Here is a 20,243-nt window from a genome sequence, read left to right on the forward strand (position 1 = left end):
AACAAATTTTGAAAATTGCTGAAGTAAATAAAGATGATAAACGATAATATTGAAACCAAACCATGCAGCAGAATTATCTACAAAAAAGTACTGTAAATGTACAATATTGTCAAATAAATAACAAAATTCAACAGTTACATAGTTGGTTTGTCTTTATAATCAGTCATAGAAGTTCATAATTCAACCTGCTACAGCTCAAACCTTGTTGTAGTACAGGAAAATAACCAAATTTTCCTAGTAGTGCAAATAAAAAGTATCGTATGTAAAAGTATAGTACGATTAACCATTTAAGACAAACTAATATATCTTTGGAATAGGAAAAAATCCTTAAAAGTTTGTATATAACAGTCAGCTGAAATCGAGGAATAGTATGTTTGACTAGTAAACAGTAAATCTGTATTAACATGACTTTCTTGTGGTTTCAGGAAATCACAAACCCACTGCCGTTCCACCGGATCTCCCTGGACAGTTTTGAGGAGAACGACGCCATAGACCAGGACCTACAGGGCTACATACTGCACCGAATCCACAGCAGCCCCGAAATACAAAACAATATCTCCCTCAACGGAAAAATGGACAACACGACATTCGGAAAACTCAGTACCCACCTCAAGGCTTTGAGTCAGGGCTCCTACCTGTACCTCAAGCTGACCTTTGACCTCATCGAGAAGGGCTATCTCGTCCTAAAGAGCTCCAGCTACAAGGTATGGGCACTAGGGGTGTAATGATATCCAAGTCTCACGGTATAAACTTCACGGTACGATATTTATTGCGATATTGTGGGAAAGCTCACGATATGGTGGGGAGGCTCACGATTAGGAATGTAACAATATCCAAATCTCTCTGTACGATATTTTCAAGATACACATCTCACAGTACAATATTTATTGCGATATTTTGTGGAGACTAAACAACTAAAACTGTTAATATGCTACTTTTTCCTCTTAAAATGCCTTGACAAAATGCCTTGACTTAATCCAAAGAACTAAGACTTAAAAGTGTTTAGACCTGTTATTTCTTTTTGTAGTCTGCACTGAAATGGAGCAAAGGATCATGGTCTATGTAGTTTTTTAGTTATTGCTGCACCATAAGCAACGAGACTTGTAATTTGATATATTGTGATGGTCCACGATATTATTGTGAGAACTTTGACGATACAGTTTCACGATATTTCAGTTACTGTTACATCCCTAATGGGCACTATAATTTTCATTGCACTGCTATACCCATATGACACTATTTTCTGATCTATACTAAAATGTTGTTTCCTCATAACAAACATACCTGGAGTTGTATTTTGTTTAACTCACAAACCCTGCATATTTAGACTGAGTTCTTCTCTCAAACAGAAAACACTCTGTTCCACCTTGTGATGTCATGTGGTAATACAGGAAGTCCTCCAGTGTTTTAAAACTCTAAACACCTACACTAGAATAATTTGGATGAATTTTAATTTCTATAATATCTCATTTTCTCATTTAATTTGATCACATTTAATTACTAACTACACATACATCAGTGAAGAAAAGAAAATGCTGCAATATGAAGGTAGATTTTATATAGGTTTTCAAGGTCTAAAATCTGAAATACATAAAGTGTAGGAAGCCAGAACGTAAACTAAACCAGAACTAAGTCAGGCCCAATCTAGTATACACTAAACAAGTACTAAATAACACTAATTCCAGACTAAACCAGGTCTAAGCCAGGTCTAAATCTACACCTGTATTGAAGGAGGCCCTAACCCAAGACTGGACTATATTATATTAAACATAAGTAACATCCATGAGTTTTAGAACAATTAAAAAAGTAGGACTGTTGCCATAGCAATTTACAGTTTCAAAATAAATATAATATATTTTGAATGCAGAAAAGTCCTCAAAATGTCACCTATAACAAGAAGCTAAAAAGCATGAATAGAATTGGGTTGTAGTGACAAAAAGTGTGTTGAGTTTTATTACACTGATTTAATGACAGTCTAGTAGATATAAAAACTGTGTTGTGATAAAACTACTCTGAAAATTATGATAAATTCAAGTCACTTAAGTAAACATAACTGTATAAATGTCCCTTATTTCTATAGTTCTCTGCCGTATACAATGATTTGTGGCTGTTTCAACTACCACTTACAATAAACAGCCTGATTTATTTACACAATGTTGCTTTTACCACACTTGGGACCCAACACTATTTTTGATAAATAATTCAATTGACTGGCTGTAGTGCAGGTTTTACAATGCCATTTTTTAGCGTGCTCCTTCAGGTTCATATAATTTCATGTATTCAGGAGTGCTTCCAGAGAGTCTATAAAAAAATGACAATTGATAAATTCTCCTTTCGGCGCATAACCAGGCGGAAAAGTGGATGCCGTGGAAACAAGATGCATAATTCATATTGGGAAAGTTGATTCTAGCCAAAATCTGTATTCACTATTCACGGTGTATCAAAAGTTTGAGTTCACATGACCTCAACATTTTTATAACACCTATAGTTTAAAACTGAGCTGGAGGACAGGGCAGAATTCTGTGTTAGAATTTGCAATTTTCTGTTTAACTGTCAGATTGCAGATTTGTTGACCTGTGTAATTGATTTACTGAGCCTATCCTGATGGCAGAAAAACTGGCACAAAGTTTAATGTATTCTCTGTCAGTATAAATAAACAAAAGTGTAATTGTTTTTTCACAATATTCAGCTTCAAATATGTATTTGTTTCCAGTTGAAAGGACTTTAGAATAATATGACAGGTTTTGCACCAATTCCTAATAAGGTTCAGAGTTTGTGGATTTCTAATTTGAATATTTCTTTCAAAAACAACCCCCTGCCCACCATCTGAGATTATGACATTCAAATTATAGAATGTGAACACATCCTATTCTACTGAGTGTGGCACCCATTACTGGATTATATTAGACAAGATCTCTCCTCTAATATTTGACATTTTCTTGCTTTGTTTATTATAAAGTTGAAACCAAAAGTTTAATTAAAAATAATCTATATTTCTAATAATCTATATATAAAGTTTAATTAGAAATAATCTATATATGTTCCTGGATTTCAGATGACATCACAACATCCTATAAACCAGTAATATTTAATACAGATGGGGACAGCTACAATGTATAGAATATTGTTAAAATACAGATTTTTGTTCTAATATAGTGAGTCTAGTCAACATTTGTGTATTTACCTTTTAGATATTTCATGGCAAGGTATAAATGTAAACAATATGAAAAACAGTTTCTTGCCCCTATCTGGGACTATGACATTGTTACATTCTGTTTAAGATTATTTATGTATTGATTTGTTTGTTTTGTGATTTTAATATTTGTCTTATTCTGTAAAGAACTTTTGAATTACCTTGTGTACAAATTGTGCTACACAGATAAACTTGCCTTGCGTTTTACAATCTTTTACAATCTGAAAACAACTAACACTGTTCCTGTTGTGTGGTGTTCCTCAGGTGGTCCCGGTGAACTTGGCGGAGGTGTACCTGCTGCAGTGTAACATGCGCTTCCCCACACAGTCGTCTTTTGAGCGGGCGCTGCCTCTGCTCAACGTGGCCGTGGCGTCTCTGCACCCTCTGACCGACGAGCAGATCTACCAGGCCATCAACGCTGGACAACTAGAGGTAACAACACGGAAAAATATATGTAATAATAGTATAATATAATATGATGTAATAGTAAAATATGTCCTACTGGGGAACAATATGAGTAGAATGTGATCAGACCTTGTCAGAACGTAGGTCACACTTTCATGATTCATGCCCAGTTAGTAGCTTCATATTGTAGTTAATTAAATAACTTAAAGGTATGCTAAGGAGGCTGCTACTAAACCATATCATCATTATCCATAAATGCAAGCAGGTGTCAACATCAGAGAAGGTACAGGTCAGATCTATGGAGAAGCAACCCTTCTCACATGCATGTTTTTGAGCAATTAAAGTGTGTAATTGAATAAATGTAAAACACTATGGGAAATAAATGAAATCTCTATGGGAAACTAGAATATTTGGGGGGAGGAATGCATGTCAAAAAAAACAAACAAACAATTGAACAATGAGTATTAGTTGCAGACCACACATTTGATTTAACACTAAAGATTTGCAAGATTTTAATAATATTCTGTGCATTTCCAGGGCACTTTGGACTGGGAGGACTTCCAGCAGCGTGTGGATAACCTCTCCGTGTTCCTGGTGAAGAGGAGAGACGGCACCAGGATGTTTGTTCACCCGTCCTTCAGAGAGTGGCTCATCTGGAGGGAGGAGGGAGAGAAGACCAAGTTCCTCTGTGACCCGAGGTGAGAGAGACACCAAAAAATACAAAAAATGTTAAAATATTAAAACGCACATTGCACATTCAGACTGCAGATCTCAGAGGTATTGGTTTAATTATGTTTTGGCCTTGTAACATTCTTCAGATCGTGTTTTCTTTGAACCAGGGCACAAATAGATGAGAGAAAACTGTGTACCACTGATGTCATTTTACAATATTATTCATGGATAAGTCCTTCAGTATGGTGGAAGCTTGATCTGGTTAAGACTTGGAATGCTTATTTGAGTCAGGGTTTAGGTTTAGTTTGGACCACAAATACAAGCAAACCATTTCAAAAAGTATAATGGAAAATATATTTAATAGCCACTGGCATAAAATAACTTGAAATATAACCTGCTGTAGTAAATTGTGTTATGCATAATGAGGGACTGTGGAATGCTTGAGTAGTTATTACAGTAGACAAAAAATGACAGTATCCAACCAAATATTTGTTGCTATGAACAACAGAAGGAGGATCAAATACGTTTTTCTACTTCCTACTGCCTTTCAAACATGTAATTTCCAATTTCCTTTAGATTTTTTTTATTTTTACATATGCTGTTCTTTATGAGTAGATGTATGCCAATATAAGTATCAAGGTATTTGGTATAATCTTGATTGTTCAGGTCACAATATAATTACAAAAACAAAAAATAATTTTAAAAAATTAATAGTCAGAATTATTATTAGTACAATGATTATATTAAGTAATAAATAAACAATTTTAGAAGCATAACTAAGTTAATTATATACTCATAAAGCTGGTCAGTATTTGAGAAATGATATTAGACATCATTAATGAAATACAACTAAGGATTCCATTGTTCTTTGGTCATATTGTCAAGAATTGTGAATAATTATTTATTTTTTACAATAATCATAAAATTAGAAAATGTTAATGACACTGTAAGGTTCAACTACATGTATGAAATAAAGAATAAATCATTTTTAGCCCTGTTTTTGGACCTGTTCTAGTCCAGATTTAGTTTTGCTGTAGTTCTGTCTGTACTTGGTGTGAAAAGTGTGAAGCCACTGCTCTATTCACTGAGCAGAGAGGCCCGTCACGGTGATGCTCTTTCTTTAATCTATTGAAAACCTCTGCAGCGGCTCAGGCTCTCTCTCAAAGCCCCGTTTGGTGACTCAGGCTCTTCTCTCTCTGCAGGAGTGGACACACCCTCCTGGCCTTTTGGTTCTCACGACTGGAGACCAAACTCAACCGGCAACAGACCATCGAACTGGGCCATCACATCCTCAAAGCACATATCTTCAAGGTGTGTTTCTGTCCCAGTAATTCCCCTTGTGAATCAATAACGTTTGTCCATTTGTCTGTAGTAGATACGGGTAGATCCAGCTAAAATGTGCATCGCTATTTCCTTATAAAATGATGACTCAAGCTGAAGTAAAAAGCAATATCTTTTACTTTAAACTACTGTTCCTTGGATCCTGACTATGTATTAATAGTTGTCTTAAAGGTGCACTAACTTGTGTTTCCGTGAAGATGTTATTGCTTTGCCAGGTAAATTCCACAGCATGGCATTAAACATTATGACATTTCTGCATGGAGAAAAGCAAGTGGCGACATCAGATAAAGTCAGATCTGTGGAAAGGGCAAGTAAACTTATAGTACAAAGGTATTTTCTTTAAGATAGATAAGTTAAATGCCATATTGTAGAGCATTCCAGGCAAAGCAATAACATCACCATGGAGACGAGCCAAAACTAGTGCATCTTTAACAAGTGAATTTCTCTACTGTGATATAAATACATATCTTATTACTAGTTTAATTAATAACTCAAGTAAAAATAATTTCATAAGTCATAAAAATATACTACTACTGTGGTTATTACATTATATTTTTGCATGGAAATAATGAGAGGCAAAGATGAAATTTATGGCATTGCATAAAAGAGTAATAAAAGTATTGTGTTCTAGAATAACAAAGAGCTTTTATGAGCTTTGAGACATTTAGACACAAGTAATACAGTGCCAAAAATGTACTTAAGCAAGAGTCATGTTACAGTAAGATAACATAACTCTAGTTAAAAAGTTAAAGCCGCAGTCCAGGCAGTTATTTTACCTCTCCACTGTTCTGTACTTCAAAAGCTCTAACCTCCTCCGCTCCAAAGTAATGAATATTTACCTTTGTGTTCAAGGGTCTCAGCAAGAAAGTCGGGGTTTCCTCATCCATCCTGCAGGGACTGTGGGTGTCGTACAGCACAGAAGGACTCTCAGCCGCCCTCTCCTCACTGCGGAACCTCTACACTCCAAACATCAAGGTAACAGATGCAGACACAGACAAGAAATCAAGTGTCACTTTGCTGCAGGTAACAACAGGCAAGAGATAGTAGCATTTATGCAGCTAGTAATCAAAATACTCACTCAGTCAGTTATCTGTACTTTTTAATACTCCATCAGATAAACTGAAAATTATTTAGCAAGCAATCAAGTAAGCACAGTAAAAAAGAAAGAGAAATTGTGTCAAATGGAAACGCATGTTCATTTAAGTGGTGTTACTTATAGTCAACCATAATTTCAACATTTCAGTCAAAATAAGTGTATAAAATTAATATTACAATTCATTTTAAATGTATTTTACAACAAATTTTGGTAATACATCTTCTTTGCTTGACATATTACAGCTCACCCTCAGATTCTCTCAGGCTTTAAACCATTTTCGAGGACAAGTTGATTCATTTTATTTGTAGTGTTTTATCCTGTTATATATATTTTTAGTAATATTTCTTTTTTATATTTTATTTTTATTGAAATAGTTTTACAACCTACAGTAAAAAACTAAAGGAACAAAAAAAAAAACTAGAGGTATAGAAGAGGTGTCAAATATACAATCAACAAAAGTAAGCAAAAAGAAACATTATATTAAATTCAAGATCAGTTATTGTCATTTCACATGAGAAAGGCATCCTATTTCTCACAATTCTTGTTTTGAAGTCTCGGGATAAAATGTTTTATTACTATTTTTGTGCTTTTATGCTAGATTAGATTTTTAGCAAAAGTAACATCACTAACATTTTCCTTTCATGCTAAATTTTCTTTATGATTTTTTTTTTTTAGGTCAGTCGGTTGCTGATGATTGGCGGTGCGAATGTGAACTACCGAACAGAGGTGCTGAATAATGCCCCAGTGCTGTGTGTACACGCTCACCTGGGGTATATGGAGATGGTGAACCTGCTGCTGGAGTTTGGGGCCTCTGTGGATGCCCCCTCTGAGAGTGGACTGACCCCACTGAGCTACGCGGCTGCAGGCGGTCACATGGCCATAGTCACCGCTCTGTGTCGCAAGAGGGCAAAGGTAAGACTACACAATGGATTCAGGGTTTTATTAGTGATTGTTGGACTATGTATTTATCCTAGCTGTTTATGTAATGAGTAATTTCCTTTGTGGAGCCATACAGTTTGTCTAAATCTAAGCTCTCTCAAAGGGGTGGTAGCTTAATTTTTTTGGAGCCATATCACAATTTCAATTTGATTATACTATATGTACACTATTTTTAAAAGGTAAATAAAGTAATTGGTTTGTTCTGAAAGTTCAGACTTCACTGTGATTGGTTAAATCCACCTGTCCCTCACTGTGTATGACCAATGGGAGCAGGAGCAGTAGTAGTAGAGCTGCATTAAAGACACACTAAATCAAAATAAACTACCCGTCAAAAGTTTTAGAACACCCTAATTTTTCCAGTTATTTATTGCAATTCAAGTCGTGCAAGTCCAATAACGAGGTTGAAATGGTACAACGGTAAATATTGAACAGCCAGAGGTTAAAAAAGATAAAAGATAAAAAACACAAGTCCAAGCTCTGCCAAAACTACCTCAGGAAAAAAGAACAAGATGGTAAAGCTTGAAAACATGAAGTGTCCAGCACAGTGTCCAGACTTTAACACCATCGAGCTGGTTTTGGATGAACTGGACAGAAGAGTGAAAGCCAAGAAACCTACAAGTGCCACACATTTATGGGAACTTCTGCAACAGACTTGGGAAGAACTTTCTGAACAATATTTGATTTCTATTGTAAAAAGAACGAGCCACGAGTGTGTTCAGCTGTTATATCTGCCAAAAGTGGACACTTTCATCAATCAAAATTTTAGAAAACTGGTGTGGTGTTTTAAAACTTTTGACCTGTAGTATGATGAGATGAGATCTTGAGATCTTTTTTTGTAATAAAATGTTGTTGTGACATGGGACTATACAAATATAAGTGAGTTAACCATTCCAGTCAAAGAGTCAAAGAAAGTGATTGAAAATGTAATATATTGTTGAAATTACATGTATAAATGTGTGAGTTAGTGGTAATGTCCTTACACAATGAAGTTATAGGTTCATTTCTTATGCCCTCCAGTATCACCAGTAATAAGACTCTCTATATAGTTTCCTCCATCTTATTCCTATTCCCTAAAGTCTTGTATTGCATCGCTTATAGTGAATTAGATAGAAACCTCAAATTACATATAGCAGGGATGTAATGGCAGTGTATAAATGATGCTCTTACTTATAGAAAATTGCTGAAAGTGCCTTAAGTGCAGTTATTAATGTCAGATCCCAAGCCATTCATATTTAAAAAGATTTCAGTCTATTCATGCTGGCTGCAGTGAAATTGAGCAAAGAATCATGGTCTTTGTAGTTGGTCTTTGTCCTTTTTTAGCCTGCGGGCTGCTTGGCCATGTCCACTGTATTTAATTTTTTTTTTTTTTCAAATTAAGAATATATCAGCATTACAATTGTTATTAGTAAAAGCTATGTATGATTTGAAGAAAATGGTCCAATTTTACTAATTATTTCCACTTTGTAAATACTGCCTTCAATAAAATAAGTAAGGGTAAGATTAGATTTCATTTTTAGACAAGGATAGATAAACTGTTTCCAGCAATCACCAATAATATCCTGGAAAGTACTAGAAAAGAGGTGACTATAAAAATAACTGCATGAATAACTAAGGCTTTCTCTTGTGTGTTGAACAGGTGGACCACTTGGACAAAAATGGGCAGTGTGCTTTGGTCCACGCGGCGCTGAGAGGACACATGGAGGTGGTCAAGTACCTGATTCAGAGTGACTGGAGCATGGGGTCCCAGCAGCAGCAGTCCCCCCAAACCCAACCACAACAAAACAACTTCACCAAGAGTCACGCGGTCCAGCAGGCTCTGATAGCAGCCGCTAGTATGGGTTACACAGAGGTACAGGAGGATTAAAGAGCTCACATTACTACACTATTTTCTGATCTATGTTACAATGCTGTTTATTCATCATTTGCTTCATTTACACATCTTAACACACTAATCCTGCATATTTAGGCTCTCAAACAGAAAACATTAATAAGGGAAGTGCTCCACTGTGTTTTTAAACTCAGTACACCTTCACTAGAATTATTTGGATCATTTCAGCCCTGGAATTTTCAATCTGTACTGAACTAAAGGCAAAAAGTAGCTGAAAACTACTGCTTCATGACAACTTAAGGTGGAACAAAGCTTTTTGAGTTTTGGAGATGTAGACAGACTAACAATAAAGGGTTACTCAAACGTGTGAATGAAACAAAACACAACTCCAGGCATATTTTTGATGAGGTGACAACATTCTAACATGGCTTAAAGCTCACAAGAGTCAATTTTGCATAATATAGGACCTTCAAGTCTGAAATATCAGCATACCTTATTGCAGGGGTCTCTGACCTGTAGCTCGGAACCTACCAGTAGCTCTCTCCCCATTCCAAGTAGCTCGCCAAGGGCTTTCTCAATTATACATATTTTGCTGAATAAGTAAAATGTTATTAATTATCATTGTAAATCTATTATTTTAATGCCCAGGTTTGTGCACTAATAAATTAATAATGGTTTATATTTTATAGGCATCTACCTGCTCCCAATCTTAAGGCTGTGGCTCTTACTCAATTTCTTGCAGCTGTTAAAATAAGTCACTCTTTGGCATTTTTGTTTTGTAAAAGTAGCTCACCAGAGGAAAAAACATTGGAGACCTTGCCTTATTGGATATATAGCTGTGTATTTTTTTCCCTTATCTTGGAATAATTACTCAATTCAAACTGAGCTAATCTGAATGTGCTTATGGAATATTGAAGCCTACATGCTAAATAATTTTACAAAAAAGCAAGATTCATCTGTGTCCCAAACAGTAACATCATCTACCTACCCTGTCCATTAAGAATTATAACAATCCCAACAACAATGTGTAAGGATTTAGCATTCATTTCCCAAAAGTCCAAGGGATATTCTTTGCATCAGTACTAGATATTATTGAATTGTGGGGGTATAGTTACATGCACTGAGTATCAGAAGCTAATATTTTCAAGTTTGACCAATCGCACTCTTGACTGGTTGTGTTTCTGGCTGAAGTATTAAGTTTTAAGTTACATGTTCCCTTTTGCCATAGATTGTGTCGTACCTGTTGGACCTGCCGGAGAAAGACGAAGAGGAGGTGGAGCGAGCTCAGATCAATAACTTCGACACTCTGTGGGGAGAGACTGGTGAGGATTTGTCTGAAGCTTTAGGCTCAATAAACCTCTTTAAACAATGAACACTCACTTTAAATGTGTAACTGTTCATATTGATGTGAAAATCTCTCCCCCCACTGGACTCAACATCAATGAGTTTTAAATCCTCTTTAGAAATGCAGAAATCTACACAGACCTGTTTGATGTTTGGTCACAACGTTTGGCTTGAATTTAGAATATAAATTTTGTTTTGACTTGTTTTGAATGATAGATTTATTTAGGCAGATGGTCTCAATGTTAAACCTGAAATGAGTGCTACACTTACTGAGAGAGCTCAATTTTGGTTAGATTCAGTTTAGAGAAAAGCACAAACCTCTTTCAACTGCAAATACTGTACAAGGTTACTTAATTTTTGGACTGATTTCAAAGAATTATAATTAAAACTGCATACATCAGATCATATAAAGGCATGATTTACTTCAAGGACAGATAATATTTACTGAACCCAGACTGAAACATTTTTATACAAATTACCAAATCTACGCTATGAACTAAATAAATCTCAAAATGACTCAAACCAAGATTAAAATTCCTAGTTCAAGCACATATATATAGATATTATAGATATATATGTCCACATGGATCTTATTTTGCTGCAGGGAAACATATTGTATTGTTTCTTATGGTTATGGGAGCTCATTGTGAGCCTTATTCCCACATGTAGTTGTGAATGAAAGAAGGCTCTTGAGTTCAGTCATCTGCAGCTTATTGTTTTGAAGGAGAGCGGTTCGGGAGGTGAAATGAGGCCCCAGTTTTACTCAAGAGGTCAAGTGAAAATACATTACGCTTCACAGCATCCACAGGGAGGACATTTTACATCTGTAAGAACAGGCCCGGCATATCAAGTCCATTTCCTCACAATGAATAGTCAGAAAGTGCAGTCACTCTTATGGGACTTGCTGCAGCTCTTGTAAAACATATCGAATTATTCCGATTAAGGTCGGTACATTTCAGTAAGAGTATAGTTAAAGGTTCGCTATGTAACTTTTCTGGTGCATGGTCTGCCACCTGTTTCTCCATGGAGATGTCATTGCTTTACCTGGAATGTTCCACAGAATGGTATTAAATGTATACATAGATCCGCCCCAATGTAGATATTGTTGTTTTGCCTGAAATATTTCACAGTATGGTATTAAACTTATCTATTTCCATGGAGTCAAGCACCGTGCCAGTTTACAAGTCTGATTTATAGAATGTATATTGTAAAGAAACACCTATAATTACATAATAAGCAAGTTTAATGCCATACTGTGGTACATCCCAGGGAAAGCAATCTCCCTAGCATATCTCCATGGACACAACCAGGCGCTGGACTTGTACTAGAAAAGTTGCATAGTGTACCTTTAACAATTTGCAGTCCCCTTTATGATACACTGTGATGTATACCTTTTGTTTAATCACATTTAACCTGAGAGAAACATCTTTATCTGTCTCTCAAGTGGCCGTCTTATAAAAATTAAATCAATCTATCAAAGTACATCAAGAACATCAAAAAACAATAAAATACTGAATTATACAGTTATACACAATGAAACAGTGAAGGAAAAAAATAAAACTGGGACAGCTCTAGGTGGTAAAATCCAGTTTGAAAAGAGTCTTTAACCTGGACTTAAGACAGCGACAGGTCAGGGGTCACACGCAGACTGAGGGGCAGGCTGAAAATAACTGGAATGTTGGCGGTCACGTCCCAACTACAGCGATGCGTACTGTGGTTTTGTCCTTGAGCAAAACGCTTAACCTACCTTGTCTATGTATAAATGTGGTGTATGAGTGATTATTGGTGGTAGAAGAGGCAACATAGACTGTACATATAAATGGACTGCTTCAAGTTGGCTTTATATTGAGAAATTGTTGCACCTTTCTCTATAACTGCTGCAGTGAGCCTTGTCATTTTAGTATTAAAATGTTTGTATTAACCCACTCTACATGATCCTGGTGTTTTTATTTTGATATTTTGTCAGTAAATAAATTCCTATTCCTTATATGGAACTGGCTCCAAATTTGCACATAAGCTTTATTTGACTGGAGCCAAACATTTCCTTAGTCCACTTCTTTATACAGTGTGTGATTGGCAGCCATTTCTCTTGTCATTCATTGCTAGTTCAGCTGTGGCTACATTTACTCTTATATCTTATCTTATGTAAACCTAATAATATAATAATCATCTTTTCTGTGTGTTCAGCTCTAACGGCAGCGTCTGGCCGGGGGAAGCTGGATGTCTGCAGACTTTTATTGGAGCAGGGAGCAGCTGTGGCCCAACCCAACAGAAGAGGCATTGTCCCCCTGTTCAGTGCAGTGAGACAGGGACACTGGCAGGTCAGGGGACTTTATATTTAGATTAACACATCTGTTTAGTTGCTTTTGTTTGTTTTAAGGAATGTTTATGTCTTACTTTTATACTGATAATATATAAGGACTTTTTTTATATAGTAGAAGAAACTTGTCTACCTAAAATATTAATTGTGTGTGCTATACCATTTTTTATTCAGAAAAATTTTATATAGTTATATTTTTATTTAAAGAAGTTTATATTAGAGCATTGCACATGTATACAGTTAGATTTTTATAGTACCAAAAAATAATCTGACAAAATGCAAATTACTCTAAAAATATCAGGTCTACATCAAAGTGAGACTTGCAAAACTATTAATTTAGCACTACTGTATTTTTTAAAATATACAACCAGATCTGTCACACTTTTTATATGAAGGTGCATTGCCAAACTTTTCTGATGGAGGGTCCATCATTTGCTTGTTTCCATGATGTTATTGCTTTGTTTAGAATGTTCCACAGTATGACATTAAACAGCTTTACTTTACATTTATTAAATTACAGGTGGTTTTATTGCGTAAAAATGTCTAGAAAAACAGGCTGCTCCGCAGATCTGACTTGTAACTTGGTCTAATTTGGTCTCCATGAAGATAGAAAGCTTTAATACCATACTATGAAACATTCCAGACAAAGCAATAACAAAAGCATTTGACCGACAACCCACCAGAAAAGTTACACAGTGCATCTTTAAATTTGTTGTAATTATTTAGTTTTTTATGTTCTCTAATGACCCCAATGAAGAAAGACTATGATATAAATATTGTTAGAAAGTGTCAAAACTGTGCATTGCCATAAACTGTAATGTTATATAACTGCTGTATAAATGTTTGTGTGTTAGATTGTGGACTTGTTACTGACACACGGAGCCGATGTGAACCAGCCGGATAAACAGGGCCGGACTCCACTAATGATGGCCGCCTCCGAGGGACATCTGGGCACTGTGGAATTTCTATTAGCACAAGGTAAAAAGGGATAAAAATAAACATGTTTTTGCATTGCTCAATGTAGTCTTCTATGGACTGAAATCAATTTAACTTTAGTGTATTACTGGATGTATCTACTTATTTATATTTTTCCATCAAACATATAGTATTGGACCCGCACAGGTGTAGCAGTAGGTAGAAAAACACATTAGCTTTTAGGGCAGCACAATTTGAAAAATACTATCAGTATTGGTATTACTTTGCAATATGGGGATTCAGTTTGTGCCTATTTTAATTACATCCAAAACTGAAAAGAAACATGAAAAATAAATAGCATAATCAGTACAATCCCGTGCATTTCAAAACGGGTTACTGCATAGTTTGTTGTTCGCAGATGACAGTAATTACTTTAAAGGTGCACTACGTAACATTTCTAGTGGAAGATCCAACACCAGCTTGTTTCCATGGAAATGTGATTGCTTTGTCTAGAATGTTCCACAGTATTATTAAAACTATCACAAAGACAAGCAGGTTACAGCAGTATACTAAATTACGATTCAGATCTGTGGAGAGTCGCCCCTATTCACAGAAGGAATTACTGTCTTTTTGAGAAATAGAAACGCCGGTAATGAATCAATGGGTATGTTTAATGTTTTACCATGGAACATTTTAGGCAAAACAATAATATCTCCATGGAGACAAGTAGGGCTGGGTATCATTAAGAAGTTGCCGATACGATACACACCTCGATACACAGGCCACGATACAATACATATCTTGATACAGTGAGCTTTTGGTTCGATACGATATATTTCAGATCTATTCGATACGGTTCAATAAAACATACCGGCTATATCACAGCTGTGATACTAAAAGTCTTTGTTAAACCACTTCTTCTGCAAAGTTAAGATGAAACCCAAACATTTTACTCATTAATACAGTGAAAATGTCAAATGTGTCTCATAAACGATTCCTTCCGCTGAACAAGCAACAAAACTGTAGCTCCATCCATCCATTTTCGTCCGCTTATCCGGGGCCGGGTCGCGGGGGCAGCAGCCTAAGCAGGGACTCCCAGACTTCCTTCACCCCAGACACGTCCTCCAGCTCCTCCGGGGGGACCCCGAGGCGTTCCCAGGCCAGCCGAGAGACATAGTCCCTCCAGCGTGTCCTGGGTCTTCCCCGGGGCCTCCTCCCGGTGGGACATGCCCAGAACACCTCCCGAGGGAGGCGCCCAGGAGGCATCCGGAACAGATGCCCGAGCCACCTCAACTGTAGCTCTGTAACAAAATAATTTAGTAAAATATACCAAAAAATACTCTTGGCGACATAACGCTACAGCAGCCTACAATATCGATACTGTATCATCACATTAAACAATATGATATTTTGATATTTCGATATTATTGCACCCCTAGAGATGAGTAGTGGACCCTCCAGAAAAATCACGCTGTGAACTTTAATAATCCTCTGTGATTTGGTAATTGTGACTACTCGAATTTTTTATTTTTTTTTCAATTGCAATTAACTGCAGCTTTGTAATCTACTCAATATCACTGATGTTTCAAAATAGTACTATATATAATGTTTGTGTAATGGTGTTTTCTATAGGAGCTTCATTGGCTCTGATGGATAAAGAGGGTCTGACTGCTCTGAGCTGGGCCTGTTTAAAGGGACATTTACCTGTAGTGACGTGTTTGGTGGAGAGCGGGTCCCCCACTGACCACGCAGACAAAAACGGACGGACACCGCTGGACTTAGCCGCCTTCTACGGAGACTCAGACGTGGTGAGAAATAAACACATTTATGATGGACAGTATTTTATGAGCAGGGGGGTGAGAGAAAATATTAACAGAATTTTTAGTTTTTTTTTTTCAATGCTTAGTGTTCAATGCTGAGGTTTGAAATAGCTTTTTTATTTTGAGATAATTATGCCATTTATAACTAAAAGAACAAGTTTCTAGTTCTTATGTGATGAAAATATGTTTATGCTAGTCCTGGTTTAGTCAAATTTAATCCAGATATAGACTTGGTTTGATCCTATTTTAGTCCAGGTTTAGTCCCAGTTTGGTTCCACTTTTGATGTTTGAAGTGTACAAGTGTCAGCACACCCCCTGGAAGACAAGACTAGTTTATTTTAATTTAACAATGCATATAATCAACATTTTGGTAGAGCCCCCTCTTTGATATGAAATATATACTTCTAGTACTACTACTACTACTACTCTAATTTAATATATTTTGATCAGACACATTCTGAGGGGGTTGCTTCTCCTTCAGACACAGTTTTAATTTTTACCGTAATTTTATCCAGGGATGATACATAAATCAATATTTCAGTTTCTCAAAACATAATATAATCCTTTTTTACAGTACTCTGATGTCATATAATCCATCATATTTGTTCTCATTGCCTCCTCCAGGTTCAGTTCTTGGTTGACCATGGCGCCATGATAGAGCACGTGGACTACAGTGGGATGAGACCACTGGACCGGGCGGTGGGCTGTAGGAACACATCTGTGGTGGTCGCGTTGCTCAAGAAAGGAGCCAAGATAGGTAAGAGGAGACCACCTGACATCCTCTAAACATAAGCGCCCCATTAAGGTTCCAATTCTTCTAACCCTCTCCAATCACAATGAAAGGTTATTTGGCGCTTGAGTATTGAGCGCTCATTGAAATGGCATTGTGCTGTGTGGATGAAAAGGTCAAGTGTTGGGATTTGAAGCATGGGCGGCATGGAAGACAATGAATGAGACACTGGTGTTGAAAAGGCATTATTTTCAGATTAAATGCACCAAGAAGGAAGACTTTCTCTCAGCTGTCAGTCCAGTAACATTGTAGATTCACATTCTGGATAACTTTGATATTTGAATTTTCATAGAATGAGTTTGGTATGGCACATGGATCTTTAGCTAAAATAGTGCACTTGTGTCAGTCCTAACCCCACATGAACGGAGATTCACACTTGGAAGGGCATCTGACCTTTGACCTTTGATATTTTGTTCCTCTTTTTAATTCATTTTCAATAGTCAGTTAATTGGTCCTATATATATTAGACGTTGTCAGCAATGCAAATGTAAAACAAATAAATGAAGTCACAATATGCAGTTTTGAAGCTTTGCTATAGCAATATTAGAAAAGAAAAGGGAAATGATGTTTTTTTTTTCATAGAAATTTTAATTATGAATACTTGATTTTGATGTGAGTAGCTTTGATTTGTCAAGTAAAATATTTGCCAAGAAGTTTAGTTATTATTTTAAATACTTGCGTACTTTAACTTCTTTTTAAAGACAGTACAGTAAAGTCTATTTACATGTTGACATGTTTTAGCTGCAAGCCATCATCAGAACTGTCACCGGTGTTGGTGGTGACGTGTCATATAACAGCTGTTCCATTCTCTCTGATCCATAATGTGATAACCGCATTATGGATTGGGACGGGGCTCGGGTCATTGGATCAGAGAACAACAAGTTCAAATGCTGGATCACCGAGGCCATTGAAATCAGGAACCGAGGCACAGACAGCATTAACCGTGATGACAGAGCGTTCCTCCTTTCACTCACCTGGGATACCCTTCTCCAGAGAACACTGGACGACATCAGGCGTCAGTCTGAGCGACCTGCCAGGTCCATCAGGCTGACCACACTTACAGGAAGTAACAACAGTTGATACGTCACCACCAACACCGGTGACAGTTCTGAAGATGACTTACAGCAGCAGCCGAAACATGTCAACAAAGTAAATACTAGGGCCAGGCATGTTAACGCGTTCATTTTGCGTTAACTAATTAATTAATTACCGCGACAATTATTTTAACGCCATTAACGCAGTTTTTATTATTTTTTTATTTTTTTATTGTAAACATCTGTTACTGATTTACCCAGATATCACTGGAAGAAAAATTGTGATTGGTCCATTTCCGTTCCATTATATTAACCCTTTGTTTCCCAAGAAAAATTTGTCCAAGTTTATAACAATGATCTAGAAATTATTACTAGTGAAGTGTTTATTACTCACTGAATAAAAAATATTGAAAAAAATATATTAGTAGTACAAAAATTCATTAAATATTTTATTCTTGAGCCTTCACTGAATACCTTGAAGATTAATTCATTAACTGGTTTTGCATATAACATGCGATTAATCACGATTAATTGCACTCAAACTCATGGAATTAATGTGATTAATATTTTTTATTTTTGCCCAGCCCTAGTAAATACACTTGTATTGTCTTGAAAAAGAACCCAAGAAGTTAAAGTACATAAGAAGACAAAATGAAACATTTTTTTTTTTTATAAAGTAATTTGCAGAGCATGTATTTTCAGCTCTTTCTACTCATATAGACTTACTGCCAAAGAAGTCACATTAACATAGAAGAAAGACTCAAGAAAATACTGTACAGTACTTTACCATAAGGTTTGTGTCCAAAGCAGTGAAATGTATGGCCCATTTCTGTGCACAAAGCCTTGGATTCAGCCCTGTGTCTCCATGTAGCTTATTGTAATGTCATCCGCCCCCACTGCTGCACTGCTTCCTCTCTCTATTTCTGGCTCAATGTTTTTATTCTACTACTGTTGCTTTTGTGTCCTCTCTTTCTCTTCTCTGTCGGAGCTCTCATCCTTTTCTTCCCGTTGCTCAGAGACAGGTTGTTATTAGCAGCTTGTGGCGTTTTATTTTTAATTAATTTATTTTCTGCGCACCAGCACTTATCTCTTGCTCTTCTCACTGCTGCTTTTTTTGTTTTCCTTTCTCTCACTCCTCTCTTCCACCTCCACCACAAAACATCACACATTTTCTTCTCATCCTTCCTTTCTTCTCCTACGCACACTCCTACGACCTTACCAATGTGGCCGCCACTGCGCATTCCCACGTTTTCATGAACACCTTTTTACTCTCATTCTTTTCTTCCTCTACGGAAACTCCTACAACCTTACCAATATGGCCACCACTGCCCATGTCCACTTCATCTGTTTCCTCTCATTGTACATTTATTCCCATAATCTTATCAATATATAAAAACAACCTCACCAATATGACCGCCACTGCACATTTCTTTCCTTCTTTTCTCCTTCCAAACACACTCCTACAACCTTACCAACATGGCCACTACTCTTCATGCCCTCTTCTTCTTCTTCTTGAACACCTCTTTCCCGCTCTTTTTGCTCATAAACTCCTTGCTCTACCCTCTTTCGCCCCCTCCTGTCCGGCTTCAGGATGCCAGACGCTGCCCAGTCGATCCCGAGGTAAACCCAAGGCTGTCGACTACTCACCCCACCAGGCATTTTGACAAATCTATCTCCTATCTCTTTGTGTTGTCTGTGTGTTGTCCCAAGTATCAGCCAACCAGCTTAGCTACCCCCAAATCCCGACTGCAAAAATGCCAAATCATTTACACAAACTCATACGAGGTAGTAGCACTGACAAAGGCGGGATTGCCCTAGAGGTATAAGAGTTTTAATAGCATGCTAGGCCTCCATGCTTAGGCCGTGAATGGAAACTTGCCCCCCCAGTTGCATGATGGGAAGTCTTCAGAAACGCCTCTCTTTTGCGTTGTCATAGTGATCCAGCGGAAATTGCATGCGTTTGTAACTTCTGCATCGTTCATCTTTAAGACATTTTCTCGATGTCAGCCGTAGCCCAGTCAGCAGCATCTTTTTCTCAACTACAAGAGCATTTCTAACCCGATAACCTCCCCTGCTTGCTTCTTTTTGGTTTTATTTGTCTTTCTGTGCCAGTTCTCATTTTTGTGCAGTATTTGTGTGTATATCTGTGTGTAATATGTGTGTATTGTAAATGTGTGTGTGTCCAGCGTGTGTGCTATTGTCATTGCACAAAGTGACTTCATTGATCTTTTTACTTGGTGATATTGGATTTTTCTTTAAAAGGGGCATTTTTTAAGTTTGTTTATATGAGGTATTTATGGATAGTTGGTGTAATTATGCAGTATTGAGTGTCTGTTTGAATAAGCAGGTCACTAAATACTCATAAATAGGAGATATGAAAAAGAATGAACATTAATCAGATTTTTTCACTATTCAGTTTGATTTTAGTCTTACAAACAAATAAAAATGTCCTTTCAGTATTCATCTCCTTTTATAACAATTAGAAATGACTCAATCTTGATTCAAATGGATTGTAGAGCCTAAAATAACTTGAAGTCCAATCAATA

At 36.7% G+C, this 20,243-nt stretch overlaps 1 protein-coding gene across 4 annotated transcripts in view; it reads left to right on the forward strand.

The window, feature by feature from the left end:
* The window catches only part of tanc2b (tetratricopeptide repeat, ankyrin repeat and coiled-coil containing 2b), a 271,242-nt gene that overhangs the window by 242,088 nt on the left and 8,911 nt on the right, over positions 1-20,243 (forward strand). For all 4 annotated transcript variants that reach the window (XM_055150162.1, XM_055150159.1, XM_055150160.1 and 1 more), the window contains 12 exons: positions 426-704; positions 3,458-3,625; positions 4,136-4,296; positions 5,473-5,581; positions 6,464-6,586; positions 7,383-7,619; positions 9,283-9,495; positions 10,703-10,796; positions 13,006-13,139; positions 13,993-14,116; positions 15,686-15,861; positions 16,498-16,630. In XM_055150162.1, coding sequence (XP_055006137.1) covers positions 426-704; positions 3,458-3,625; positions 4,136-4,296; positions 5,473-5,581; positions 6,464-6,586; positions 7,383-7,619; positions 9,283-9,495; positions 10,703-10,796; positions 13,006-13,139; positions 13,993-14,116; positions 15,686-15,861; positions 16,498-16,630 — 1,951 coding nt within the window. The remainder of the gene's footprint in view (positions 1-425; positions 705-3,457; positions 3,626-4,135; positions 4,297-5,472; positions 5,582-6,463; positions 6,587-7,382; positions 7,620-9,282; positions 9,496-10,702; positions 10,797-13,005; positions 13,140-13,992; positions 14,117-15,685; positions 15,862-16,497; positions 16,631-20,243) is intronic.

The sequence above is a fragment of the Boleophthalmus pectinirostris genome, unplaced genomic scaffold (genome assembly GCF_026225935.1).
Source record: "Boleophthalmus pectinirostris isolate CB_2022bp ecotype Guang Dong unplaced genomic scaffold, ASM2622593v1 HiC_scaffold_14, whole genome shotgun sequence".
Taxonomy (NCBI): Eukaryota; Metazoa; Chordata; class Actinopteri; order Gobiiformes; family Gobiidae; genus Boleophthalmus; species Boleophthalmus pectinirostris.